At 38.9% G+C, this 27,921-nt stretch overlaps 2 protein-coding genes across 2 annotated transcripts in view; both read left to right on the forward strand.

Moving 5' to 3' along the window:
* The first annotated feature begins 1,222 nt into the window (after positions 1–1,222).
* Positions 1,223–6,619, forward strand: sall4 (spalt-like transcription factor 4). Its single transcript, XM_055056749.1, has 4 exons — positions 1,223–1,341; positions 3,273–5,708; positions 5,792–6,096; positions 6,182–6,619. The coding sequence occupies exons 1-4, from the start codon at positions 1,275–1,277 to the stop codon at positions 6,617–6,619; spliced, it is 3,246 nt and encodes a 1,081-aa protein (XP_054912724.1). The 5' UTR covers positions 1,223–1,274.
* A 3,844-nt stretch (positions 6,620–10,463) lies between these two features.
* LOC129377021 (probable phospholipid-transporting ATPase IIA) overlaps positions 10,464–27,921 on the forward strand; it is a 38,227-nt gene continuing 20,769 nt past the window's right edge. Inside the window, exons 1-14 of the mRNA XM_055056750.1 lie at positions 10,464–10,652; positions 15,245–15,389; positions 17,803–17,916; positions 18,097–18,205; positions 19,087–19,145; positions 20,559–20,610; positions 21,530–21,624; positions 22,237–22,317; positions 22,877–22,952; positions 23,341–23,417; positions 23,758–23,918; positions 24,005–24,147; positions 25,186–25,298; positions 26,184–26,393. Coding sequence (XP_054912725.1) covers positions 10,585–10,652; positions 15,245–15,389; positions 17,803–17,916; positions 18,097–18,205; positions 19,087–19,145; positions 20,559–20,610; positions 21,530–21,624; positions 22,237–22,317; positions 22,877–22,952; positions 23,341–23,417; positions 23,758–23,918; positions 24,005–24,147; positions 25,186–25,298; positions 26,184–26,393 — 1,503 coding nt within the window. The 5' untranslated portion in view covers positions 10,464–10,584. The remainder of the gene's footprint in view (positions 10,653–15,244; positions 15,390–17,802; positions 17,917–18,096; positions 18,206–19,086; positions 19,146–20,558; positions 20,611–21,529; positions 21,625–22,236; positions 22,318–22,876; positions 22,953–23,340; positions 23,418–23,757; positions 23,919–24,004; positions 24,148–25,185; positions 25,299–26,183; positions 26,394–27,921) is intronic.

The raw sequence follows: 27,921 nt of genomic DNA on the forward strand, positions 1-27,921 counted from the left end.
ACATCTTATAATACATAAACATCTTGTTCATGCAAATGCAGTTTTGGCACATTTCTTTTCATAAACCTTCTTTGTCTACATGATTGAAACTATATGTGGTTGGTGCTCCTGTTCCAACCACATATAGCAGTTTCGCTGGGGAAACTACCATGAGTAGCGAAACTACTCACACTTGAGCATTTGAAAGAAAATGATGAATGCAAATTGTGCCCATTCTTCTTTCCCAAATTGCTCAACACCAGTTGATTAGATTAATGTCATCTGCCATTTGTTTTCAAATCTTGTCACATTCTCATATGGATTGAAGACTGGACTTTAACTGATGATTCTTCGAAATCAATACACACTGTGATCTAGACTATTTCATTTTAGCTCTTGATGAATGTTCTGGGTCATTGTCCTGTATCTCAGGTCTTTTGTAGCATGTTTTATTTCAGTATCACCATGCCACCTTGGTCATATATCTGTAGGTTTTAAATCGAGTAAATTCCCTCAGTACTAATTAACAGTTGTTAGATTTTGGCAACTATAACTGTGTTAATCTATCAAATAATATACAAGTAAATTAAACTTTGATCACAATGAAATATATAAAGATTAATCTTTGCATCGATAGAACACACTTTTTGTCACACTGTAATTTAAATGTTTGTATTTGAGCTTTATTTTTCATATTTTATTTCACATACATATATTGCCCATATCCATCATGTGCTGGGTGTAAGAGTACTGATGAAACTATTGTTTCAGTGAGAAACTGCTCCTCGTGTTAAAGCCTCTTTCACACGAGGAGCGGCGGTCAAAACCCCCGCGAGCCCCACAAACCGGGTGATCATTTTAGTCGCGTTAGGGGAAGGAGTAATGTCCACTTTTAAGTGCTGTAAGTTGACGACCATTTAAAATGAAGAGACTCAGCTGGCCTGTGTTACAGTAGCCTACATATTTCATTGTGGAGGAGAAACAAGAGCGAGAAGTTGGATATTATTAACCCTGCCTCCATCCCTCCGCCCGGCCACTAGCGTGCCTCCCCACGCCCCCTTCGGCCACACGGCTCCGCTCATCAATAGGGAGCGGATTTGAATAATGTGTGAGCGTTTGGACTGGAGCCAATCAGCTGTCGGGGGCCTGCGATAAATCGCAATGCATTATTGATAATAATAATCACGTTGACATGCGCATTTCTACTGGAGGGGGGTTAATTTTTCCAAGGCGAAGAATTTGTAGAAGAAGCGGAGGAAAATTGCCTGCGACTCTTTGCTCCTGATGGTTGCACCATGTCGAGGCGCAAGCAAGCCAAGCCGCAGCACATCAACTCGGACGAGCCCGGCTCAGTGGGAACTGGTGAGTTTTTTTTACACGCGAGATAAGCGCAGGAAACAGGGGCACCGAACGCGCTCCTTTAAAAGAACGAGTTCCACTGTCTTTTTAAATTTTTTTCTCCTCCAAGCACCAAGAGTTATATTTGTTTCTTTTAAAAAAAGAAAGAAAGAAGGAAAAAAGCGTCGTCCTGTCGCACTGTGACCTGTTGCTGGCCCTTTGACTTGGTCGAGGTTGGCCTAAACTTAGCCGCGGTCGTGGGAAGAGTCTCGTTGGAAAATAATTTTGAACACACACAGGTGTCTCGCGACTTCAAAATGCAGCATTGTAACTTTTTACTCTTTGAAGCGGCCGACTTGAGTCGCCTGCTTACAACTTTTTGCGCCGCTCAGTGCAACCGCCTCTCGTTTATTCAAGTTAAAATTGTCACATTAATTTGAGTCAGATTAGTGTGCTTGTGAAATATTAATCCTCTTAGTGTTCGTTCGCTTTGTTTTTCTTTTTTTATTATTCATCCAATCAGGTTGCAAATTCGGACTTTTAAAAATATTTTCAGTTTTAGTAATCTCAACTAATTGATTTTTTTAAGGGGGTTTACTGCGCAGTTTCGCCCTTCCTCGTTGCTTTTAACAGTTGCCCACGGTTGTAGTTTTGTAAGCATTTCATTCAGCTGTTGCCATGCATTTTACACAATTATGGTTGACTTTTACTTGTTTCCAAATATGTTTTATGCCCATATTTCAGACAAAAGTATCCACAAACTGTATGAAATGTGACTGTGGTGTAAGCCGACCTATAGGCAATAAATCCCCCAGTTTAATGCATGACTGTTTCCTTTAGTACATATGCGGAGAGGTGGGGGATGGAGCAGCAGTCGCCTTTTTTTTGTGGAGACTGGGTGGGGGTGCGTTTTTGTTTTTTTTTTCTTCGGTGTTGCCATATGCAATCTGCGTTGCAATCGCACTTCTTACCTTTTTTTTTTTAGATTTGTGAAACTGAAGTAAACATAAGATGAGTTTTGTTGCAACAGAATGTCGCTTTGCAGGGAGATTTGTGTGTTTGCTCCCATTCATTTTGAGTCTGACCTCGTGTCAGATCCCAGTAAAGGTGATCAGATACAGGTCATGCGCCGTCAACTGCTGAGCTGCTACTTCTTTCTCGTAAATGTGGCTTCTACTGGAGAAATATTCGTTTCATTCAAAGATTGCCTCCCAGGCATGTACCTACTGTCAATTCGCAGGTGTTTTTGCCGCTTAAGTTAAAAGCGGTCTAACTGTATAATGTGGGAAACCACACTCACTACTCCCTCTTGGACCAGTTTGGATTTTTTTTTCTTTTTCTTTTTTTTCGTGACACCGCTTCAGTGCCTCCTGGTGAGCAATTAACAAGGCCAAAAGTTTCAGTGGGCAAATTCAAACAGGTGGTTTGCCTTCTTTCTTTGGGAGCATTTGCATTTAACAATGCACTCAGTTGTGAAATGGCCTCTCAGTCAACAGATAAATTAAAATGCACACTTTAAGAAACAATCAGTCTGTCCTTGTGTGTAAAGAAGTAGTTAATGAGGTTGTAAATGCATACTTGCATTGTTGGATACTTATATTTTTGTAGAACATAAAATAAGTGGTTTTATTTTTTGGCATTAGAAGTGAGCCCAAACATTTTTTTTCTTTGAGTAATTTTAATTTAAAAAATGAACAACCTCCTAGTTCTTTGTCTTTTAGGCTTTGTTTTATCAAAGGTGGATGATTGCCCTCTGCTGGCCCTGTGAACACTTGGCAAATATGCCTTAACTGCTGTGATGCTACAACATTTTAACTTCAATTTTGAGATTTTTTTTTTGCTCCTCCAAGCACGAAGAGTTACATTTGTTTCTTTTAAAAAAGAAAACGTGTTTATTTATGAAACAAGGCATAACTAAAATGCATTCATGTGAATCTCATGTTTTCTACTTAAAGGCATTCCTCGAGATGATCAAGCTGAAGATGCAGAAAATGATGTAAAAAGGCTAAGGATGGAAGGAACCAAAGTCTGCAAAAAGTGTTGTGCTGAATACTTTGATGAAGCAGAGTTTCTCGAGCATGAAAAAAATTGCACTAAAAGTCAGCACGTTGTCATCATGAAAGAGGGAGATTACAATGAGGTGCCTGAGGAATATTCACAAAGGTCTCCTGAAGGTCTGAACAGTGACCATGACGATGGTCAGTCAAGCAATCATTCCAATGCAGACCAACTTGAACGGGCAGAGGATGAGTCGAGCATGAATGCTGAGGACTCTGCACAGCAGGATCAAGAAGAGATGTCTAATAGTCCTGAGAGAGCGTTCCAGCCTTCACCTAAAATCCAGGATTCAAATGTTACTCTTCAAACCTTGCCTGATACTAATGTAGCTGTCTCCCAGCATTCTTCAAATGCACCCCAGGCCTTGCCACAGGATGTCTTTCAAGCTATTCCCATCATCTTGGAGCAGCTAGTGTGCCTTCAGCAACAGCAGTTACAGCAAATCCAGCTCACTGAACAGATTAGAATCCAGGTTGCAATGATGACCCCACAGGGTCTGCAGCCATCAGTGGGTGCAACAATGGATCCCCTCAAAGCTCTGGGTGCACACTTGTCTCAACAGCTGTCTGCAGCAGCAGCTCTGATAGGCAAAAGGACTGGCAGTCAGAGCCTTTCCATGGAGTCAGTAAAGCAAGGTAAACTACCTCTTCCCACTGGAATTCCTAACTCTCTGAGTGCAGGTTTGGGATCGTCAGCCTCTAAAACTGACATTTTGAAGGGTGTTCCGGATCTGGGGAGCCGTTTACAACCACGGCTGCCCCAGGCTCCAGGTGTCATGAGTTTCCCTAGCAATTTTAATGGTATCCAATCAGGGATTGACCCTTCTAAAAAGCTGAAAGCAAAGATGCTAGCCCTCCCATCAGAATCAAAGAATGGGGAATTATTGTTCAAGCACAAGTGTAAATACTGTGGAAAAACCTTTGGCAACGACAGTGCCCTCCAGATTCACCTCCGTTCTCACACTGGAGAGAGGCCTTTCAAGTGTAACATCTGTGGAAACCGCTTTACAACCAAAGGAAACCTCAAAGTGCATTTCCAGAGACATAAAGATAAATATCCTAACATCAGTATGAATCCCCATCCTGTACCAGAGCATCTCGACAGTATCCCCACCAGCAGTGGCATTCCTTTTGGTATGTCTGTGCCCATCGATGAGTCAAATCTGACAGAAACTAAACCTGTCATAAGTCATCCAACTGCTGGGTTCAATCCACAGTCTATTCCGGGATTCAAACCCATGTTTGATGGTTTTGGGAGGGACCCGTTCTCTCAAAAGCCCTCCCCATCGACAAGCGATAGTTCCCCATGTATTTCCACAGTGTTTGGACGAGACCCGGGACTTGATCCAAATCACAAGGAGGCTAAAGAAATGCTTGGTGCATTCCATCACATGAATGGTGGTGCCCTTCCAGGAGAACCAAGCTCTGGAACAGCAAAACTTCAGCAAATGGTGGATGGACTGGAAAAGAGGACCAATGATCCCAATGAGTGTGTGATCTGCCACAGGGTGCTCAGTTGTCAGAGCTCTCTCAAAATGCATTACCGCACACACACTGGTGAAAGGCCATACAAATGCAAGATCTGTGGCCGTGCGTTCTCAACAAAGGGTAACCTCAAGGCTCACTATGGAGTGCATAGAGCCAACACTCCACTCAAAATGCAACACTCGTGTCCCATCTGCCAGAAGAAGTTCACAAATGCTGTAGTACTGCAGCAGCACATTCGTATGCACATGGGCGGGCAGATCCCCAACACTCCTATGCCAGAAAGCCAGTATGAAGCAACAGAAGCAATGGAACCATCTCTACCAGAGGAGAAGTCTGTGGACAACAGTGGTGTTGAAGCAACCATGGAAGGCCATGAACCAGAGCTTCACTCCCAGAAGCTGACTGATTCCTTAAACTCTCTCCCGTCTGCCACTGAAGAGCATCCGCAAAAGCTTGCAGCCCCTTTACCTTTCTCCAGCCTAGATGTTCTGAAGAATCTCACCTCTGCCCTCGTCCTGAAAAGACAGAGCAGCACTGCTTCAGAAAGTGAGGGAACACCCAAAGGCTCGCCACCAATTCAGAAAGAGCAGGAATATCAAAATGGCCGAAGCCCAGCCGTATCTGATTCAGCTGTGTCGTTTAACTCCTCTTCCCCAATGAACATCAGCAGCAAGTCCCCCGAGTCAGCAGGTGATGAATTTACTCGGAGTCTGACTAAACAAGAACCTGATGGACCACAAGATGGAGGCGAGTCAAGTGGAGCCCTTGACCTCACCGCTTCTAGCAGCTTTAATACCAAAGTGATTAAAGAAGAACCCGGTGTCTCGTTCACAAATGGGGACTATGGTGAGTTTTAACTATGTTTAAATGTTAGAAGCTGTCAAATAACCGTGCATTGATCTAATTGTTTCTGTCTTTTGCATTCACAGCTCCCAGCAATATGCCTTTTATGAAGATTTCTCCAAATTTGGGCAGCCTAGAAATGAAGATTCCACCTGAAAATTCTCTGGGCCCTCATGTATTATTCAGCTCCCAAATGCCTCAGGGAACAGCTGTACCCTCCTCTATCTCCACAGCACCTCGGCGATCCACCAAACAGCATATATGTAATGCCTGTGGCAAGAACTTCTCATCGGCCAGTGCTTTGCAGATCCACGAGCGCACACATACAGGGGAGAAGCCATTTGCTTGCAACATCTGTGGCAGGGCTTTCACCACAAAGGGAAACCTGAAAGTAAGTCATCATAGGGTTCTTGGAAATTGTTGAGGTCAATTTTGGGTGTCAGCTTTTGACTAGGTCATTTATTTTCTTTTTAAAGGTACATATTGGCACCCACATGTGGAACAATTCATCTCGCCGTGGCCAGCGTCTTTCCCTGGACAATCCCATGGCAATAATGGCAATGGGCTCGGAGGCTAAGATTCTCCCAGAAATGTTACAGGCACCCAAAGAGCTGGGTGCACCACAGATGAGCTTCGACCCATCTATCTGGAACCAGTACGCTGCTGCTGCCTTCACTGGTGGCTTGACCATGAAGGCCAATGAAATTTCAGTTATTCAAGGAGGTGGCATCCCGCTGCCAGGGAGCCCTGCCGGGGGACCACTGATTGGCTCTACCGGAGGCCTTGTGAAGATGGATGGATCTCACTCTGGTTTGCCCGGCGCAATGGCTGAAATAGAAAAGAACAGTTCAGAAAGCGTGCCAAAGTCACAGTTTCCACATTTCATGGAGGAGGGCAAAATTGCAGTTAATTAGTTTTTTTTTTTTTTTTTTTTTTTTTTAAATCAGCAGGTAATCCTTTCCCACCCCTCTTCAATTTGCAAATATGTCCCTTTATATTTGAATGAGGTACAATCAATGTTCAGAAAAAAACCCTTGAAGAATTCCATCTGGATTGGCTGAGATTATTTTGTTTTGCATTTAATTTAGGCATTCTCTCCCCTCCTGATCTCAATGATTCTCGAATGTTGAGCTTAACTTGATTTATTACTACTGTAGGATTCTTTTTTATTTTATATGAACATATATGCGGGTATTTTTTCATGTGACTTTTATTTGATTTGCTGTCTATCCAGAAGTTTGAATGTATGACTTACTTGAAACTTGCTTTAACTCAGACTGTCTCCTTGAAAACCTCTTGAAGGATTATGACTTTTGTAGGAAAAGTTAAAAGACATGAATTTTAAGGACCCCAGTCTGACCGGGCAGGGCATGGTCTCAGTGTTTAGAATTAATACTATGGCTAACTGTATGTATCATTTAGGACTACTTTCCCTTCTGTTGTGTGCCATAGGTTTTATGACATTGTACATTTTTCTAGTGATAATTGTCATGAACTTTTTCTCATTGTGAAGGGCCTTTGATCAGATTGGCTTTCATATAAAAAGTCAAGGTTCTACAGTTTCAGATTGTGGATTATAAATGCATTTTTTATTATATTGGTGACAATATGTTGATTCATATATCCAAGTGCCTGATCTGAACTAAAACTGCATTTTAAGGCACTGTTGGATTGTTACAAATACTCTTAGACTGAAAGAAATGGTGTTTCCTGATGTTGTGTGGCATACATTTCATAATATTTTCATAGTTTACTCAAGTTGGTTTTCACCCACATACTCGGCTCTGAAAGTTACATTGGCACATTTAGTAGGCTGAGCTCAGAAGGCCGTCTTACGCATAGTGTTGTCATGCCTGCACTTTATTTCAGGTTCTGCTTTTACATTTCACTGCATTTGTAATTGACTGAAGAGGTGACAAATTGCCATTTTTGTTGACCTTTCTTTCCGCAATGACCGGTCAAGATTTCTTTTTTTCTTCCTTGGTTTTATCAGTTTGTAGCAGAATTTATTTATTTATGATACGAAATGCTTGAGTTTAGGGGTAAGTTTCTACCTCATTTCGATATTAGTTGTCCCTCAGTGCCCCTCACACTCAATGCAACGTTCTGTATATTTTCTTCCTGTGTATGCTATGGAAATCTTCACTCTCAACCTGCTGAGTTGAACAGTAATGAATGTATCACTGGACACTTTACACAACTCAGTCTGGTCCGAGTACTTTGTAGGCTCCTGCTGTTCATTCCTTTATCGATATGCATTTGCCAAGTTGTGCCTTTCTTTAAGTAAACCATGTCAAACCTGTTCTCAAGTTGCTTCCACAGTTCAAGCAACGTGGAGCCAATTTGGTCCTGTTTACAGTGTAAATATGTGTTTTCTTTCAGTTTGTTTGAGCTAAATGTTTTCTGATTTTGGAAGAATAAAATCAGGGTGACTTTTTTTTGACACTTTTCCTGTCATCTTTTCTCCCAAAACTAACCAACCTGGTTGGTAGTCAACTGGGTACCTTGCACAAACTAGTTACATTTCTAATTTGTGCCATGCAAGCACAAGAACTCATCTGAGCTTTAGGTTAATTTTTGACTCCAACAATGCCCAACATTCACATAAATCCCTAATTTACATCAATTCACCTTCAGCAGACTCTATAGTGAAATTCTTTCTCCTAATTCTCATTTCCCGCCATCATTAATCCAGTGGCATTTTGCATTCTCAACGAAAACCCATTTGCATCCACAACCGAAGCATGCAGTCCATTTTGTGTCAACTGTACATTGGCCACTTCCTCTGCAGTTTTAAATGAGGCGATCATTTGCATAATGGACCTTAAAGGAACCAAGCAATTCTTGTGGACAGTGCTTATAGAGAGGGAGACTTTAGAAATAATGTAGTCTGCACAAACACCAAATCAGTTCAGATGTCTCGAGCTGTAGAAATGTTCTGTTTACTGTATGTCTCGTTATTCAAAGGTGGACTGCTGTTTCTGACATGGGAAATATAGATTGACATAGGCAATATATAGAAAACAAGGCTTTTCTTTTAAAGCCTTGTTTAAAAGAAAATCAACCATGATGTGCAAAGAAAAGTACACATAAGATGAAGAATGACCAGCTGTCATGCATAGTTGAAACACTATACAGGATGGAATCATGAAAGCCAAAGCTGATTTCCATAGTGGTGGCTTCCTAAATCATGATAACAAAGACTAGTTCACCTCTGCAAATGTTGCAACTCTGAGGCCAAAGTGGTGGCATGCAAATTTAATTAGTGTAGGCATTACTCATTATACAAATGGTGCATTTTGCAACAAAAGTGTACATCGCCCAGTCTTTGATTTACATAAATAAATGTTTGCACCTGTTGCTTTGTGGATTTATAATTAATGCTGAGGGCGTTCAACACACCCAGCCACCTTCAGGCCACAGATCCAGGTGAGCTATTGGAAGCCTTGTGGTCACTGAATATTGAAACTTTGACTTACTAAGTTTTCACTTACTATTAATCCACTGATATATTTTAGGAATTTTCAATTACAGAATATTCATCCTCTAACTTTGTTCACATTTTGTCATGTTACACCCACAAATGTAATTTTATGTGTTGGAATAACACAAAGCAGTGGACAATTATGAGGTGGAATGAAAATTATCCCTAGTGAAGGTCTCTGAGTCAGAAGAATTTAACAGCTGCATCTCTCTATTAAATTTACACACATACAGGGAATGTTGCCTATTCTTCTATGCATGACATCTTAAGCTCAGTCCAATTGTACAGAAAGAATTTGTAAACAGAAATTCCAAAGCATTATTTGAATTTTGTGAACTAAATTCAAAGTGTACACTTTGTACACTTTCATAATACATCTGACTCCATGTTTAGGGTTTTCATATCACTGGAAGGTGAACACTGACCACAGTGTCATGTCTCTCTTAGCCTGTAACAACTTTTTTTCCAAAATTATTTAAAATTTTTAATAACCTTATTAATTCTGACCATTTTTTTTTTCTGTCTCAAGAAAAGCATCCTTGTAGCACGATGCTGCTACAAGGATGTTGTTACAAGGATGTTGCTATTCACCTTCGGGAGACAACAGTGTAAAAAAAGCTGATGTTTGGCAAAAAGTTTGATTCTGAAACCTACTTTTACAATGCTAGACTTTTTATTACTTTCCTTCAATTATGTTTTTTCTTGCAACCATAGACATTTATTTATTTTATTGAATGAATTAACATCTGCTGCCATCCTGGTCCAGGTAGGAATTTAATAACTGTCTTGTAAACCATTTAACTATAGCTCTGGTTTTACAGTCTTTTTCAATAAATTAGAATATGAGTTCCAGTGAGATTTGTTGTCAGATTAAAAGTACCTTCTGAAAATAGCAAGGTTTAAGGAGATATTATTATTACATTAAGGACATATTAAAGCATGTTTTTATGCCTTTTATGGGTAGGATATAAAATTCAACTCTTAAATGTCATGCTTTTATTACCGTAATCAGAAAAGTATAATTAACAGAAATAAAGGTTTGAAAACATTGGCCTCCATTCATGCTGCCACTACCTTGTTTCACAGAGATGTGTCCAAAGTAATGAAGTCTTTATATTTTAACAAAAATAAAAAAAAAACAACTCGAAAAATATTAACCAGTATGATAGTTTGTTCTTTTTTCATAAGCTAATCGTGTTAAAATAGCATTATAAATAAAGTTGCGTCCTCTGTCCGCCCGGCTGCTTGTCCCCAAACATCCGGGCCTTCTCTATCCCCAGCACCGCCACCCTGCGCACTGTCCTGAGTGACAGCTAGCAGCCTCCGCCCAGGCGAGAGCCGCTACAACCAGGTTGACTTCTTCCAGCGCCTACCCGCTACCGGGGAGCCGCCGGAATGACCGACAGTATCCCCCTTCAACCGGTGCGGCGACAGAAGAGACACGACAGTAAAAACAGGAATGGGTAAGGGCGTTGGACAGCGCCGTAATGTTAACGTTATGTTTTTGTTTTTTTTTTACTTGTCGGGTTCTGCTTTTGTACCGTAAATTGTTTACACCTCCGCGTCGACATTGTGTCCGAGACCTGTCTGAACCTATGCTAGTTGTTCTTGTGTGTCAGTGGTTTAAATTGGCTTAAAAGTCCTTCATGCTTACATTTAGCATGTCGCTATTCATTGTTGCTCTTTAACAGCTAGCATTAGCTAAGCTCATTGAGAGACATCCTTCTTCCGCGGTGCATCGCTTGTTGCAAGTGCATTTCACGCCCTTGTCAATATTTGCTCAGCTAACATCACTTCAGACTTGCTGAAGAACAAAAAGCAGGAATAATTCGTTCAAAAATAGTCTTCAGTTAACAATTCATCAGAGCTATTCTTTATCAGATTATTCATTGTTGTAGCTCATCTGAAAAGGGCAGGCCCCATTACTGGGGAGATGATGGAGAAGCAGGAGGCAGTGCTGACATGCTTCCCACAGACTGATGAGGCTGTGATGGTGATGTATATCTGTGAATTAATCTGAAAATACAAAGACTTTGAAAGATGCAACCATGGAAAATGTTGCATTAAATCAGTGAATGGCTGATCAGTAAATGAAAAGGCTTCTTCAGCCTGGTGCATCAGGCTAACCACCCACATAAACAATGACAGGGAGGTTTATAATGATGTGTCAGTATGTTAGGCTGATATTTTCCACAATTTTTCACAATCAGCTTTTATTTGTAGAGCAAAACTGAAACGATGTGCTTTGAACATAAAAAAGGATTTGATCACTTTTCAGCTGTAAACATGTATGCAGAGTTTCTTATTTTTCAGTTTGCTTGCCATTTTCTATTTCTTAAAGGACACAAATCTAATAATACTCAATAAATTTAGTCCTTTTTTAAACTAATTTCAGCCTTAAATGATAGGCCCTTGCTTCATATTTTACATATAAAGTATCTGCTTTTGGCTTTCCTGATTTTTTTTGATGTTGGCATTCACCATAGATAAAAATCCTAAACTTTGATTTTTGCCCTGGCCACTCCTATATGCATAACTCATAAATGCATGACATATGTTATGAAATACTTTAAAAATACAAATGGTAAAATAACATCAAACTCAACAAAATATAAATATAAATCTGAAGACCGTGAATTAGTAGAAGTCGCTATATGATGTGTTTGCCATCATATAGTGACAGATAATAATAAAGATAATTTAATTCAGTTAAAAAATACAAAATGAAATTAAATATTGTAACTCATATTACCGAAGTTTCTTCAAAACAGCTGTAGATGATGATGGTGGTGGTCAGAAAGGACTTCCTGTAATGGTTAGTCTTACAGTCATTCTAAGTAAACCTCTGATCAAAGACTCTGTTCTTGCCTAACAGTTTGATGACTGCCAAAAATCAGCATTTCAGCTCTCTCTCAGAATTTATTTTTCGCTATCATTGCCGTTTGTCCTGTAATGTGCAATTTGTCCTCATTCATGTGCTGGCTGAATGAGCATATTCAGCCAGCACATATAGTCACTGAGCATATTCTAAACAATGCAGTCAGAGCTGGTCTGCTCGACAAACGTGTTGACTCCATTTTGAAACTGCCCATCTGTCTCTATTTGCAGTAACTTCTGTAAAAGCTACACATTACACTTGGTAAAGGCGTTGTTTTAAACTCCTAACTGTCACAACGACACACATGGTCCTCATGGACATGTAAGTGTTTTGAAGGGTCAGTTAAGAGTTTTGCCAGTGAGTCATCCTACTAACTGATTGTGAGTTTATCTTTAACAGCAGAATTTTGTTGATGTGATAAAATGTGTCCTTGCATGGTGATAAGTACACAATAAAGAAGCCAGTTCTCCACTTAAATACTGACTGTCATTCAAATGAAGCTTTAAATGATTTGTTTTTCTGTGTATATGTTTAATTTATTAATTATAAACTGTTAACTGTAAATTCAGGTTCAGGGAGTTTATGATATTGTTTTGTTATGATACATTGACAAACATGGAGTAACTACTACCAAAAATGTTGGTGAGGCAATACAGCATTGTAGGTTATAATACAGTTCAATTCAGTTTTCAAAGAACTTTACAAAAAAAAAAAAAAAAAAATTAAACAATGCATTTAATTTCAGTTTATTCTAACTGGTCAAAACATTTTCTAAGGAAACCCATCAGATCACATGAATTCATTGACTTGACGCAGTCACTCCTGGATGAATTTGTAGCGACGGGACAATTGTGTTTTTTATTGGCTGCATCCCTCTTATTTAGCAAGCATGTAGTGACAGTGGAGAGGAAAGACTCCCTTTTAATAGGAAGAAACCAGACTTCTTCAAGAGAAAAAGTTTGGCTTACTACTTAAACTGAAAGGCAAGGATTTCAATGATTTCCTGAAGAAGAAGCATTTCACGAGAATGTTTAACCTCTTTAGATGTTATGCTCAACTTGTTCTGTTTCTCTTTTTGGAATGTTAGCATTGCATAAGTCACTCACAGGTGTGCATTAATTGCAGTTGTCTAGCTGATCGGCAATTACGGATCTTTAAAAAGCCAGACCTGCAGATTCAGATTTTGACTGATACCACTTTTTTTTTTCTTGCCTAAAATGTTGCTAAATATAGAAAGAAAGTCACTGAATTGACAACAGTGGAGTGACCATTGTTAACTGAAAACCTGCAGACAGGATCTGGTGGGCAGGTCTTGCAGTCAAACTTATCTCACTGCAGAGTCAAAGAGGACAGTGATTGTTTTTTAGACCTTTGGCAAGGCAGAGAAGAAATAAAGGAAATTGGCACTGATAAATCGGTTGGCACATAAATTGGTTCATGCCTCGTCACATAGCCTTTATTTGCTAAACATTTGGTAGAACATTTGTCAGTACTTTAAGTTTAAGAACTACATCGCAATGCATCACAGTCATTCACATTTTATGCTCTATCTCACAAGATGTGTTACTTCTATTAAGACATGCAAGCTCGAGTCATAATCTTTGTTTTGATAGTGTTGGAAATGACCTTTCTTCTGAGATAAGGTTAATATTTATTTACATGGCTCTTAGCTCAGTTCAGCGCTGCTCCTTCTGCATGTGTCGAGGTGGAATAAAGGTACACATTACAAACAGCAGAGCATTTACGATGAGAGTTTCTCTGAATTGTAAATGATGATGTGAACACTTCCAAGGTTGTTCCAATGGTAAAGCTAAAAAAAAGCCTAAAAATAAATAAATTTTGTATTAGTTAACCAAATCTCCCAGGAAAACATTCAGAAACTTCTGAGAAGTAATCCCCGGTTTCCGGTTTCCCCTGGGGAAGAAGTATGACGTGGCACAGAAGCTTGTTTTGACCACAAGGACTGGACAAGGGCTTATAGGTGTGTTTCAACTGCAGGACCCTTTTCCTGGAACCAGAAGTGTTTTGTTGGGCTATTATTAACAAAACCGCTGTGTTTTCAAGGGTCAAAACAAATTACAAGCAGTAAAAACTTACTCCATAAACGGCGTTTGTAATAAAATCGTACTTTTCATTTGCAATCATCTCTTGAGTAGCGTTTTATGGAACTAGAATGAGGAGCGTTTTGAAATGGTTGAATCTTTCAGTGTCATAATTCAGTCATATCAATTTGAACTCATTGCTTTACTGTTAAATATGTTAACATTTGTCAAATAATCAAAATGTGGCTGTACTGAAATTTAGTTTCCTCTTTTCAGTCACAGTCTTCACATAGGTACCTTTAGATACTATTTACATAACAGCTGGTTCTTTGAGTCAGGACAGGAAAAAAACCTTTCTGTCCCATCGTCTCCAAAGTAAATATGTAGAGTTGACTAAACGCAACTGAGACTTTTAACATGAATCGTGTGTTTGGTCAGATGAGATGAGGCTTTGTGCAACAAACACTTCAGTTAGGTGTGATGTGAAACAAGGGAGGAACATGAGAAAAAGAAAAGGAGTTCTCTAAATCAACCGTCTTCATAGCCATCTCAGTCTGTAGACCTAAATTCAAAAGCAAACCTTGAAGCTAAGTTAGCATAAAAAGTAATATTAGTAGAGGTTATTGTGCAAAGAAGGATTCTTTATGAAATGAAAAGGATTATAAACAACCTTGAACGTCGTCTTCATCACACTGTTAAACAGTGTCTTCAATCAGAGGTTTCTCTAGACTCACTGTAATACAGACTGCTGCAGGAAATTCTACCATCAGTCGTTGACTTTTGAATGAATAAAGTATTTTTGAATTGATTAGAATAATACAGGACTCCGGACATTGTAAGGAGATTGTGGAAAGAGGAATGATCAAAGATCCCTGACTTTTATGTTGTGACCTTGTGAAATGTTATAGGAAAAGGCTAAGAGCTGTCCTATTTGCTGACGAGGGTTTTATGAACAGCAGGCAATGATTATTTCTCTTCTGAATTTTTTCCTCCACTGAGTAAATTTCCTGAAAATAAAGATCGGATTTTTCTTAGTTTTTCAGGGAGAGATTGTGATGAGTGTGGAAGATTGATTTAAAAAAAAAAATATATTTATATATAAAATGTTTTTTCCTCCCTCTCTGGTTGCTTTCAGATGCTGCCCATGGTCAAGTTGCTGTGGCATGGGGGACTTCCGTCCCCGCACCGTGTGGCTTGGCCACCCAGAGAAGAGGGAGCAGCGGTACCCGAAGAATGTCATTAACAACCAGAAGTACAACTTCTTCACCTTCCTTCCTGGGGTTAGTGTCAGTCAAAGGTCGCCTCTTCATCTTTCCTCTGTTTAATCTCGCCCACCTCTTTCAGGCAGACATGACTTCACTGTCAAGTTGTTGGACATGTTTTAAAAGAATTTGTAGTCCTTAAACGTGCTCCATCTCTTTTTTAGCTTTTCTTAGAGATTTGTCTGGAAATTTCAGTCACTCATAGGCTCACTTCATAAGATAACTCTTAAACCTTTGTAAGACCTGTACAGTTTTTAGTAATGCTGCAACAAATACATGTTTATGTCGCCTAATGCAGCTGCGAGTTAATTCTTTAGTCTTGGCTAAGCTTACGCTCCAGTTCAAATAGATAAAACCTAAAATAACATTTTTCATTAAGAATGCACTAAACGTTTAATCTCTTGTTCTGTTTTTAATTAATTGTCATTAAATAATAAACTGAGTACAGCGTCTGTGTTGCATATAGTCTTCTCAGAAGAAAGCCCAATAAATCCTCCTTTAGCAAACACCTGGTGTTGATAGAGAGGCCTATTAGTTTGCATTAGCCATACTTGGACATGTGGACTTGGACTCTTATGTCTAAGTCTTTGAGCTGTGTTTTGGATTATGGCATTTTCCTTTCCAGATTTGCATATTCTCATTTGCTTTCTGGGCATCCAGTTGTCTTAAGATATTTTTTGTGTGTGTGTTAATACCGACTGAAATTGAAAGTAGCTCAGATTTGTTTGGGAAGCAAAAGACAAGAGCAAGAAGTTTTTGCATTGCAAATCAGGATGCTTTTCTTTTTTCACTCTGTCTCATGTCAAGATGTTGTTTCCCCCGGAAAATATGGGAAGCTTTATGTTTCTGCAGATTGGTTGCTGCGCTACCGGCTCCACCGGGCAACATCTCTGGAAATGCCATGAAGCAGCAGCATGAAGGCACAAGTTTTCTCCTACTTGTAATCTTGCACAGAGGTGGTAATGAAAGTGGGCAAAGCTGGAGTCTGTGTGTTAAATTTAGGATCACACACTGGGGAATGAAATGCAGATATTTCCAGATTGCTACATGCTTATCAACCCACAAAGAGCACAATCTGGTTCAAAATCTGTGAAAAACATGGAAAATTAAATGCATTTAGATACATATTACTACTAAGTTACTAATAATGTTGTTTTGATTTCTGCTATTATGTCTGATATAAAGTCATATTCAGTTCACTAATTCAGTTCACTTAGGGAACCAGAAAAGAAAAAAAAAACCTTCTTACAAATATATTAAAGTGATTTATTGGCTATTTATGCTGTTTGTGCTGCCATTATACTTCTGTTTTATTGACACCATGGCTTACTTATCTAGCGGGTTTGAGTGATGAGTCTCTTCTGCTTTATTTTGTGGGTCGGAAGTTAAAAAGTGTGAGGGCAACTTTGGGACATATTTTAAATTGGAATTCTTTATCACATGTAAGTCTTTAAAATATTTGTAGCTTTATTTTGAAAGTGTCACAAGACTGGAATAAATTCAAAGTCACACATTTCTGTTTTCCAGCCAATTATAATATGTTTCTCCCCAAAACAACACTTTAGCATAGTATCTGAAAGTTTTATTTATGAAAGCTTATTTCCATATTTGCCCACAGAACATATCTGCTTTTGAAATATCAGCTTCAATGTTGTATTCTCACCCTTAGTAGTATTAAGCAATCACACCTTATCAGTTAAATTAACTGCATTAAGTGATAATGCATAATGACAATTTATCTGAGGAAATCACTGACCTAATTACTGTAATATCTTAATGTAAGCATGTTGAGGTACAATTGCACAAGTAGAGTAACCAATGTAACCAGCCGGAGAGTGGAATAGGCCACTTATCCTTCTATTGTTACTCGTCTGTGATTGGTCAAATACTTATCAATCTAAACAAACAAATTCACAACTATAAAGACAAAACAAACGTGATATTTTTCTGTTTAAGTCTAAACAAACAACAAACCAACAGCTTTTTTTTATTTTAACCCAGTACATCTGACAAAAATTACATTGAACATGATTTTCATGCATAAATCTTTACCATTTTCTGTTGTGTTCAAGGCTACTACCTCTATTAAAGACCCCACAGCATGCCTTTTCTCTGCTACAACTCAGAGCTCAAATATCAGCCTATAAGATGGCATCAGTAGGAAAAGCCTGATTGTAAAACATGCTGTGGAGAGTTAAAAAGGAAGAAAAAAAATTGCTTTTTAATAAGAGAGAATGTCTTGGAGTAAAATTTGACTAGTTTGTGTAATGTTTCAAGTAAGCAAGTAAATATTCAACTTGGTTGAAGTTCTCACTTTGATTCTGAAGCTGACGTTTGTCAGAGTTTTGTGAAAAAATTCAAGTGACAAAAAAGTGATTTAGTAGATGTTAAGTGTTTCACACGGTTCCTCCTCTCTGCTCTGTGTCCTCAGGTGCTGTTTAATCAGTTTAAGTACTTCTTTAACTTGTACTTTTTGCTACTGGCCTGCTCTCAATTTGTTGAGGAGTTACGCCTAGGTGCCCTCCACACCTACTGGGTCCCTTTGGTATGTTGCATTCCAACAAATGTTAATCATTGTAGTCCCTCCACTTCATTTCCTCACACATTATTTGTGTTTGCTACATTTTTCTAGTTAGTTTATATTGTTTAAGCTGCTCTGCTCTTTATTGAATTTTAAAAAATGTTTATTCTCTCCCTAATTGTGGCATTTCCCTCTCCTGTCCAGGGTTTTGTTTTGTTTATCACCATCACAAGGGAGGCAATTGAAGAGATAAGGTGCTACCTTCGAGACAAAGAAGTAAACTCTCAAGTTTACAGCAAGCTTTCTAAAAGAGGTGAGAAGGAAGCCTAAACAGCTCAGCCTATGTTTGTCTGTGCTGATATTTGTCAGTTATTTATTCCCCTGGATCAGTGCCTTCCACTAACTGTAGGAGGTTGGTCCTATTAAAACTTATTGGGGCAAGGGGAAATGGTGGGTAATTCAAAGCAGAGATTTAAAAGTGTACATAAGGGGCCTTGGAATAAAGTGGTAGCAGCAATAAAAAGCGGAGGACCTCTTGTGGTTTCCATCACTTTGCCTCTTTGAAGTGGCAGCTTGTTTTAGCCATAAACACAATGACTGGTTGCCTCCATGATGGCAACCCCTGCGAATAATTTGTGGTTTTATAGAAATTTTATGGTGTCAGTACTTTGTTAACACAGGAAGAAATTGTTGTTGTGGTTTTTCCAAGTTTCTTTAAGTCCAAAGTTTAGGAACATAAATAGATGCAAGACATATAAAAAAGTGACATTTTATTGAAGCTGTACTGTTCTATCAGGTTTTTTTTTTTGTATTTAATGTTCAAAGCACTCATGTGAAGTCCTGCGAGCCCAAATGCATAACAATATTAATGCACTTTAATGTCTTACATATGCAAAGCCAAGAGGTCACAGCACGGTTCAAGGGTCAGTGATCTCCTCCAAACAATTTTGCCTGTTCATTCCAAGTGGAATGAGAGAAAAAGGCTCAACCCCCTTAACCCCCCCCCACACAACATTCTTTCAAATCTGCATGGAGAGCTGCTTTGGCATGCAGGACACCAGTTCACCCAGAGGATACTTTCATGTTTGAATAATACTTGATAAAGTAAAATCAATCTGCAGACCAATCTGCAGACTTTCAAAGTGTTGCTATATATAATAAACTTCCTCCTCTTACTTTTGTTCTACTTTTCAGGCACAGTGAAGGTTAAAAGCAGCGGCATTCAAGTGGGTGACCTCATAATCGTGGAGAAGGTTTGTTGGAGATTGTTTGTTGAAGGTTTTGATGAACATCTGTGAATAGTTGGGGCCCTTCAGGACCATTGAGTCACCCTTTATGTGATGGCCAATAACAAGCCGGGTTGTTAATCATCTGCGCCCCACTGGCGACTGAAGGGGAAGGAGTTAGTAAAGATTTTGTAATCTTGTGATCAATTCTGAGCCCCTGCCTGTCAAATCTTAATACTTACACAAGAGATGTGAACCTAAAATGGCTCTAATGAGGTTTGAGTACAAATTCAATTTAGTTAGATTGATGTAAATTTCTTTGTTTAGTTTTTTTTGTTGCTGTTTCTGATATAATTTATGATTTGTTTTCTTTTTGGCAAAGTGTAAGAAAAGGGTTCTCTCAACTAGCTTCCATTCCAAGTCTTTAATTTAAATTGATGTTTCTCAATTTGTAGAGTGAGAAACATCACCTATGATTTGGAAGTAAATATGGTGTCAAAACTGCAAACTTTGTGATTAAAGAAAATTAATAAGCATTGTTGAAAGGAATTTATCCTTAGACATCCGAGAACCAACATTTTGAAAATGAATTTGCTCAATGGAAACATAGCAGTTTTGAAAAACTTGTATTTTTTGATTGAAGGTTTTTATGATGGGATGAGGTGTTTTTTGCTGCTTGTTTATTTTGCAAAACTCTAATGGAAACACTTTTTTTGCATCACTTTATTCACATGATCAACAACCAGATGTTGCCACTGGCTCAAACCATAAAGAAAAAGACAGCAGGAAGTAGTTGAAGTTCCTTATTTAATGGAAACACCCATATTGTGAAATTGTGATAGTTTATTTTTTTGACACAAGTGTAATATTGACAAAGTTTGTGCACATTTATAATGGGAAACCAGCTATAGATATGACTGCTTTGACAGTTGTCCAGCAGAGAGATCCCCTCAAAAAGAGGTTATTGCTGGAGAGTGTTGTATCTAAGCTTTATGATGTAAAGTTAAGTAGAAGGAAAAAGTTGTACCAGCAACGGTGACAACCTTTAGAAGATTGTGAAGCAAAGATCAACCAAGAATTCATTCATTTAGGACTTAAAATTTTAATCATAATGGACTTAAGAAGTCTGACATTGAACATACTGAAACATTTTGTAGTTTTTATTTTTCTGGCTTATATAGCATTTAAAGTTTTAATCCAAGTCCTGATTTGTTTAACAAAGCAGTCCAGATGAACCTATTGCGTGTAGTGTAAAAATTTGAGTGAAAACTGATTTTTCTGGAAGACTTATGACTGACTATCTGTTGCTCATGTGGCACACACAGAGCTTAAAGTCTTGTTTTCTTTAGTTATAGGAAGAAGTGAAGGGATGGAGAAGAAAAAATAAACGGTCATGAAGTGATATTGAATTCTTGTTTTTCTTTTTGCCTTTCTTTCTAGAACCAACGTGTCCCAGCTGACATGATCTTTCTGAGGACTTCTGAGAGAAATGGTAAACATCTGCTGGTCATTCTCCCAGATAGCCACAACACCCCAACTTGGCTATCTGGACTGAGAAATGATTTGTTTAAAAAAAAAAAAGGCAAAGAGGTGCCAGGATTAACCTGGAGGCATGACAAGAAAGCCTAAAGCTGGAGCTAAATTCTTTCTGGGTCTTCTTATAGGTTGATAAAGTAATGGGCCATGTAGACAAAACAATGTACCATCTGCAATGTCTTGCCCCACTTAATTTTTGTCTTTCAAATGAGGAGATAATGAAAAGGAAAATCAAGGGATGCACGAGATGAAATGCAAAGAGACAACAAGAGACAGGCAAGGGGGATGCCTCACTGGCTCATCTGAATAATCAAATATGGATAAGAACAAGCTCTATCTGTGATGACAAATGTACCGAAGCACAATGCATTCTTTATTTAAAAAAAAACAAAAAACTCTTGAGGCACACAGTCTATATTTTTTTTTTCTTTTGTCAAAGCTGTTTGAAGGGCTTCATGTTTGTTGTTGCATCTTCCTGTTCCAGGAAAAAACAAACTTAGTTTTACTGGAAATAGTTGCTGGTTATCTTTCTTCCATGTGGAGGCCATTAGGTCAATTATGAAGGGCCTAAGCCATGATTGAGAGTTTTGGGCAGGATGACGCATGCATGCTGGAGGAGGGGGATGGGCCCTGGATGCCTTTCCTTTCCCTGCCAACAATAATGGGCAGCTCTCATACTTAACTGGTGAAAGAATTATATTATTTAAAATTTTTCATCTTGAAAGTTAATTATAAATATGAGATTCAGTCAGACAGTCTGGGGTTTTTGGAGTAGTTTTTCTTGTGAAGTGAGGCCAGAGGTTTCTGCTTTAACTAAAAGTCTATGTTTGGTCGCCCTCTAGAGGTGAGTACGTTTAATGTAGCATCTCTTCCAGGATCCTGCTTCCTGCGAACTGACCAGCTGGACGGAGAGACAGACTGGAAATTGCGCCTCCCGGTGGCCTGCACACAGAGGCTGCCAACTGCCGCAGTGAGTGAGAAAAACACTGGAGAAAAAGTTGAGGATTATGCCTTTGTTTAGTCTCGTCCTTTCCCAGCTGATGAACACAGGACTAATTGTGAATCCAGATTGTTTTCTCAGTGCAGCTGCAGGTCTGTCATTATGACGAGAGTGGTCATTTGGGTCAAGAATAGTGTGGCTGGCACTTCAAAAGACCCCCTAACCAAAAGGCCGGACTCACCTCAGGGCTTTACTTACAGAAAGGTTTTCAGTGTTTGACTCAAGATTTTTCAATTTTGAAAATAGTTGACGCAAGCTTGGTTTTGGTGGGTTGCAGGTAATACTAGAATAATTTTATAGACATTTTCCTTTAGATATAACTGGCAGGTATGGCCTGATGGTGCTTACTCACATTATGACAGTCTGATCAAATTGTAAAAGGCTATTTTACAATTTTTCTGGAAGTTGAAGTAGTTCTGTTGTTTGATCAAGTCAGTACACAGTCTTTAGAAAGGCACAGTGGACATCTTTGCTATTCTTTTGTCTGCATATCATTAAGTAAGTTTAGCAAGAGTATGAAATTGAAAATCAGGCACAAGTCAATCTGTCTTCAGATGTCAAGTCTTCTTTGTTTTCTTGCAGGACCTTCTTCAGATCAGATCATATGTGTATGCAGAAGAACCAAACATTGATATTCATAACTTTATTGGAACTTTCACCAGGGTAAGCCTGTATTTAATGCTCTGTGTTTGTTTACTTGATTGCAATTTTATTTAAATATTAGTCACTCTAACAATTTGAATTTAATCCCTTTTTACCTAATGACTCAATAAACATTTTGTAACTTGACAAGTATAGTTCCATCCTTTAGTAAACTCCAGTGGTGGGCACTGTTAGCTAAATTAACTTTAGAGCACTCATCATGAACATTAGTTCTGCCAATGTGAAATTTCTATACAAACATGGCATTTAGCAGAATCTAATGCTAAAGCATAAACTCAACTATGTTGATGCACATATTCAGAGGAATTTATGGGAACTGAATTGAGTATGTGGTTTTTAAAAAAATCTTAATTAAACTTTGATGCTGTTTAGTTGCATTATAAAAGTAGAATATACTTTTATTTATCTTAATTCCATTTGTCATGTATTTTTGTTATCTTTTGCTAACCATAAATTAGAGTAAAAAAGAACATTATTGAAGCTGTTGTTTTAAGCTCTTTGTTTTATATTTTAGAATGACTTGCGTGTTCCCTCACCATTTTTTGCTGAACCTTTCCAGGAAGATGGAGACCCCCCAGTTAACGAAAGCCTCAGCATCGAGAACACCCTGTGGGCCAGCACAGTTGTTGCTTCTGGTAAATGTCTGACTCATATGACACCAATAAAACTGTTTTTCAGGAAATTAACTTGCTGCTTCTGGGACTGTTGATCTGATATTTTGTGAAAAATTAGTGAGGCAGAGCTTTGTTCATTTATAAATCGCTCAGTGAAACTTAAGTAGAATTGTTAAAAAAAAGTGTTTTTTTTTTTCTCTCCTGCAGGAGAGTAAATCCTCCTTAACCCGCTTTAACATGTGTTACCCATTATGCAATTGGAAATCTGACTTTCTTCATTTTAGAAAAGTCTATTCATGTCAGGATTATGGGTCTGGAAAACATCTTTCTGACATATTATGGTTGATGCTGGAGCTTTAGTCTACTGACCTGAGGCACTTTTTGGCCTTTTTGTCTCCCCTCACCCCAGGCACGGTGGTGGGGGTTGTGATTTACACAGGCAAGGAGCTGCGGAGCGTCATGAACACCTCCAACCCGCGACACAAGGTACAGTAGGGTGCCACAAGTAGAGTACGACTTGACAACAACTTATAAACATTACTGATATTCCGAATGTCAATTATGGACTTACTTAGAACTGCATTTAGGGTCTTGCAGAAGTATTCACACCCCTTGAGCTTTTCATCACATTGCAACCATAATCAGTCTTAAAACTTATCATGCTTCTTTCACTTCACAAACTAAACTTGCTTTAATCCATGAAGTAAAATAAAGTTTGTGGAACAAAGTTTCAGGATTATGCATACTTATGCAAAACACAGATTTGCACATGCACAAAATTTTTTATGATCCATAAGGTTTGTTTTTTTTATTTTTTTCCCGTCAGGTGGGTTTGTTTGACCTGGAGGTGAACTGTTTGACCAAGATCTTGTTTGGAGCGCTGGTTGTTGTGTCACTAGTCATGGTGGCCCTTCAGCACTTCGCTGGCCGTTGGTACCTCCAGATCTTCCGTTTCTTACTCCTCTTCTCCCACATTGTGCCCATCAGGTCCAAAATAATACTATCTGAAATATTCTTAGGGTAATTTAGAGGTTTTATAATAAGCTTATCATCTTTTTTCTTATTTAATACAGTTTGCGTGTTAATCTGGACATGGGAAAGATGGTTTTCAGCTGGATGATCAAGAAAGACTCCAAGATCCCAGGGACGGTGGTGAGGGCCAGCACCATACCGGAGCAGCTCGGACGCATCTCCTACCTGCTCACTGACAAAACAGGTTCCACTGCACTGCATACTCTTTGTTCTCTCAGCAAAAGATTTACTGGGGCCAACTAGTCGAGCTCTAGAATGGGAGCTTATGGTAAATGAGTTTAGTGTTTTCCTTCCCTGGGGGCGATGCTCTGTGGTGGGGTTTCTGCTACCTATTGAAACCTTAAACCATAAAACGAGACCCCAAAGTTTCTCATCCATACACACATTTACAGCCCAGCAGCCTTTACCGCTGCACTTCCTCGGGCGTGAGGTGTTGTGCGTCAGATTTACAGCCCTCATGGCCAATAAAATGATCGGCCATTTCCACATCCAGAGCGCGATTAGGCCAGCAGGGCCACGGGTCAGGCTAATGTATGAGCATGGCCCCTCAAGTCTTTTTGATATACTGGCAGAAAATGCTTTTAAAGTAAGCGTGAGGATTCAGAGGTTGTGTGTTGTGTCAAAGGCTTCTGGCTTTCAGTTACCACATGTCAACTGCAAAATCTGCTTCAGATAACTTGTTTGTAAATCTAAAACCATCAAAAGTATTTGCTCTGTTGCCAAAATCCCAGGGATCAATTTGACTTGGCTTCCTGTATGGAAATGCTTTTTTTGTCAGAATTCTCACACGGTTGAGATAGGCATGAAAAACCAGTTATGAACAGAAAATTGTTTAGGTTTCAATAGCAATGTCTATTCCATTTTCTAAAAGTTGCATTATTTATCTGTCTTGTGCCACCTTAGGGTTTAAATTTACCATTTCAGACAAAACAATTTTGCTTTTTAAGTTTGAGAAATTCAAGCATCATATATTTTGAGTTGGAAATGATCTAGATGAGATTAAATGCCCTAAAAAGTTGTGATATAGTGCTTTAACACATCGTTGAATCAAAATCCAACTTCAGTGTTGTGTTTTCTTATGATTTTTAAAATGACCTGATGAAAAAACTCAAAAATAACCCAGTTTAAAGTTCATACTTTGTAACCTTAAATGTCCAGAACTCTTGGTCTGGACATGTAAAATAGAAAACATGTACAAACCATGTTCTTTTCTGTTCACCAGGCACCCTTACCCAAAATGAAATGGTGTTCAGGCGTCTCCATCTTGGAACTGTGGCTTATGGGATGGACTCAATGGATGAAGTACAAAGCCATGTGTTCAGCGCATACACACAGGTAAGAAAACACAGAAACTAGAAAATAAAAGTCAAGAACAAGTTGGGAAAATATGAGAAAAAAAAAAAACATGGAGAATTGTGGAGAGAAACTTTTGAGTTTGGGATTATTGTTTGGTTGAGTGCTTCCTAATCTCATATGACACTCTTTGTCCTCTTGACACCAGAGGTTAGTGAAGCAGGAAACAGGATCAGCCCACAAGCGAAATGCTGACAGCACTTCTTTAATGACTCCATCATTGGAGCACACGGTCTTCTAAAAATAGAAGCGTCACAATGCAAAAGCAAATCAGTCTTATTGACTCTACACATCTGGTTATGTTTATGGATCACTATCAAAGCAGCAAACTGAAATATCCTTACTCTTCTTGTTCCTCTTTTAGAAAATTCTTGACAGGAAATTAAGACTCCATCTTCAAGAGAAGGTTTATACAAAAAAGTATAGGGTCACTGGAAAAATCCTCTTTTGGAGGGTTTAATTAGTTTTTATGCCCTTATTTTAACATTTCTAGTAAGACCTAAATGAAAATTCAGACTTTAATCTTCTGCGAAAGTCTGAATTCTGATATAAAACTAACAAATCTGAGAAAGGTTAGAATTCTAAGGAGAAAATATCAGAATTCTGAGATTAAAGTCAGAATTATTCTTTTTTTTTTTGAGTGACTAATCCCCTTCTATGAAAACTGTTTACTTCATGCCCTTATCTTGAAATTTCTATAAAGACTTTTTGATAAACAGTATTTTCCAATGCAACAGTGTTGACCATCTATGGCAGTCCCATTGGCACTCCAGCTCATTTTCACAAACAGCTGGAAACCTTGCTTTTAGTTTTACAATAGACTTATTTTGCTATTTTAAAAACCGTGCATTCTGCATGTGTCCCCAGCCGACCCATGACCTTCCGGCCTCCAGAGCTCCGGCAGCCACCAAGGTCCGAAAGACCATCAGCAGCAGAGTTCACGAGGCTGTGAAAGCCATCGCTCTGGTGCACAACGTGACGCCCGTGTACGAGGCTAACGGTGTGACGGACCAGGCTGAGGCAGAGCAGCACTATGAAGACACATGCAGGGTGTACCAGGCGTCCAGCCCAGACGAGGTACAATCTACTTCCTACTGCTGCACTGAGAAAATTCTGTTTTGTCCCCCTCTTCATTAGGAAAGGGGAAAAAACTATTTTTTTCTTCAGTCATAATGACAGTCAACAGTTATTATGAATCAAAGGCAGTTACAAACAAGTGGAGATTAGTTCCTTAATCTAAAGGAACTCAGTGTTTCGACCGTTTTTCAGTTTTCTGGAAGTTTGTTCCAGATTTCTGGTGCATCGAAGCTGAATGCTGTTTCTCCATGTTTGTTTCTGGGGATATAGAGCAAACCAGAAGACCTGAGTGGTCTGGAAAGTTGATGATACATAAAGAATATTCTCTGAGCTACAGGGAGACAGTTGAGGACTTAAGAACTGGGTAATGCTCTCTATCTTCCTGGGTAATGCTCTCTATCTTCCTGGTTTTACTGGGAATGCCAGCAGCAGTGTTTTGGATCAGCTGTAGCTGTCTGATTTGCAGTACTTAATGTAACTATAGATAAACACATGGATGAGTTTCTCTAGATCTTCTTTAATCCCAGAAATGTTCTTCAGTTGATAGATGTCTGACTTTGTAATTATCTTCATGTGGCTGTAAGGTTCATCACTACACGCAGATTTTGTTCCTGATGTCCAGTTTCTATCTTTGATAACTGAATCTGCATGTTGACTCTAGATCATTCCTTTTTCGGTCCAAAGATAATAACTCCCACTTACTTCTTGACATGGGATTTCTTTCCTTTTTAAATACATTTTTCAATGTGAGATTATGCCACCATAATAAAAGATCTGTTTATTATTTATCTTGTTATACGTTGCTACCAGGACTGTTAGTAATTGTGGAGTTTTTATCATTTATAGACTAATCACATTGATATGCACTGATAATTCAAGATGTGTTGTGTGCGATTTATGTCATCATGGAGTCAGCATTGCAGTTTCCTTTGCCACTGATTAAAAAAACAATCCTAGCCATCTGGTTTTTGAGTCAGACTGACTAGTTTGAACGATTTTTCAGTCCAGCCAGAAATGAACAGCTAACCTCAATGTTGGAGGTGCCTTTGTGGCGGATGCAAAGTCCAAGAATGCTCCCACGGCCAGTATTTCTAGACTATGACTAAGCAGATATCTTCATAACTCCCTGGACGACCAGTCTGATGTTAGTCAGAGCTGAACTGACGTTAAAGGGCCACTGGCCAGGCTTTGTTTGACTTCCTGACACACATTTGCAGCAGAAATAATCTTGAAACAATATGTTGTTTTGTTTCTTATTGTCATAACATGAAAATCAGAAACCACCTGTTCTTCACTTGTCTGTCTGCCTATCATCGGCCATTTTTCCTTCCAGAGGACTGACGGTGACTTGGATGTGCCATTTGGCGGCTGGATGAGAGTTGTTGTGGAACGTCTTTCCCCCTCTTCTCTCTCTCATGCTGCCGTTGTATTAATGAATGATGTCGTGTCCTTCAGAAAGAATTGAGCACAACTAATGTTTTCTTTTCATAAATGGACATCAGTCAATAACCTTAAGTGCTGAAAAGGA

The sequence above is a fragment of the Poeciliopsis prolifica genome, unplaced genomic scaffold (assembly GCF_027474105.1).
Source record: "Poeciliopsis prolifica strain line A6 unplaced genomic scaffold, Auburn_PproV2 SCAFFOLD046, whole genome shotgun sequence".
Classification (NCBI taxonomy): domain Eukaryota; kingdom Metazoa; phylum Chordata; class Actinopteri; order Cyprinodontiformes; family Poeciliidae; genus Poeciliopsis; species Poeciliopsis prolifica.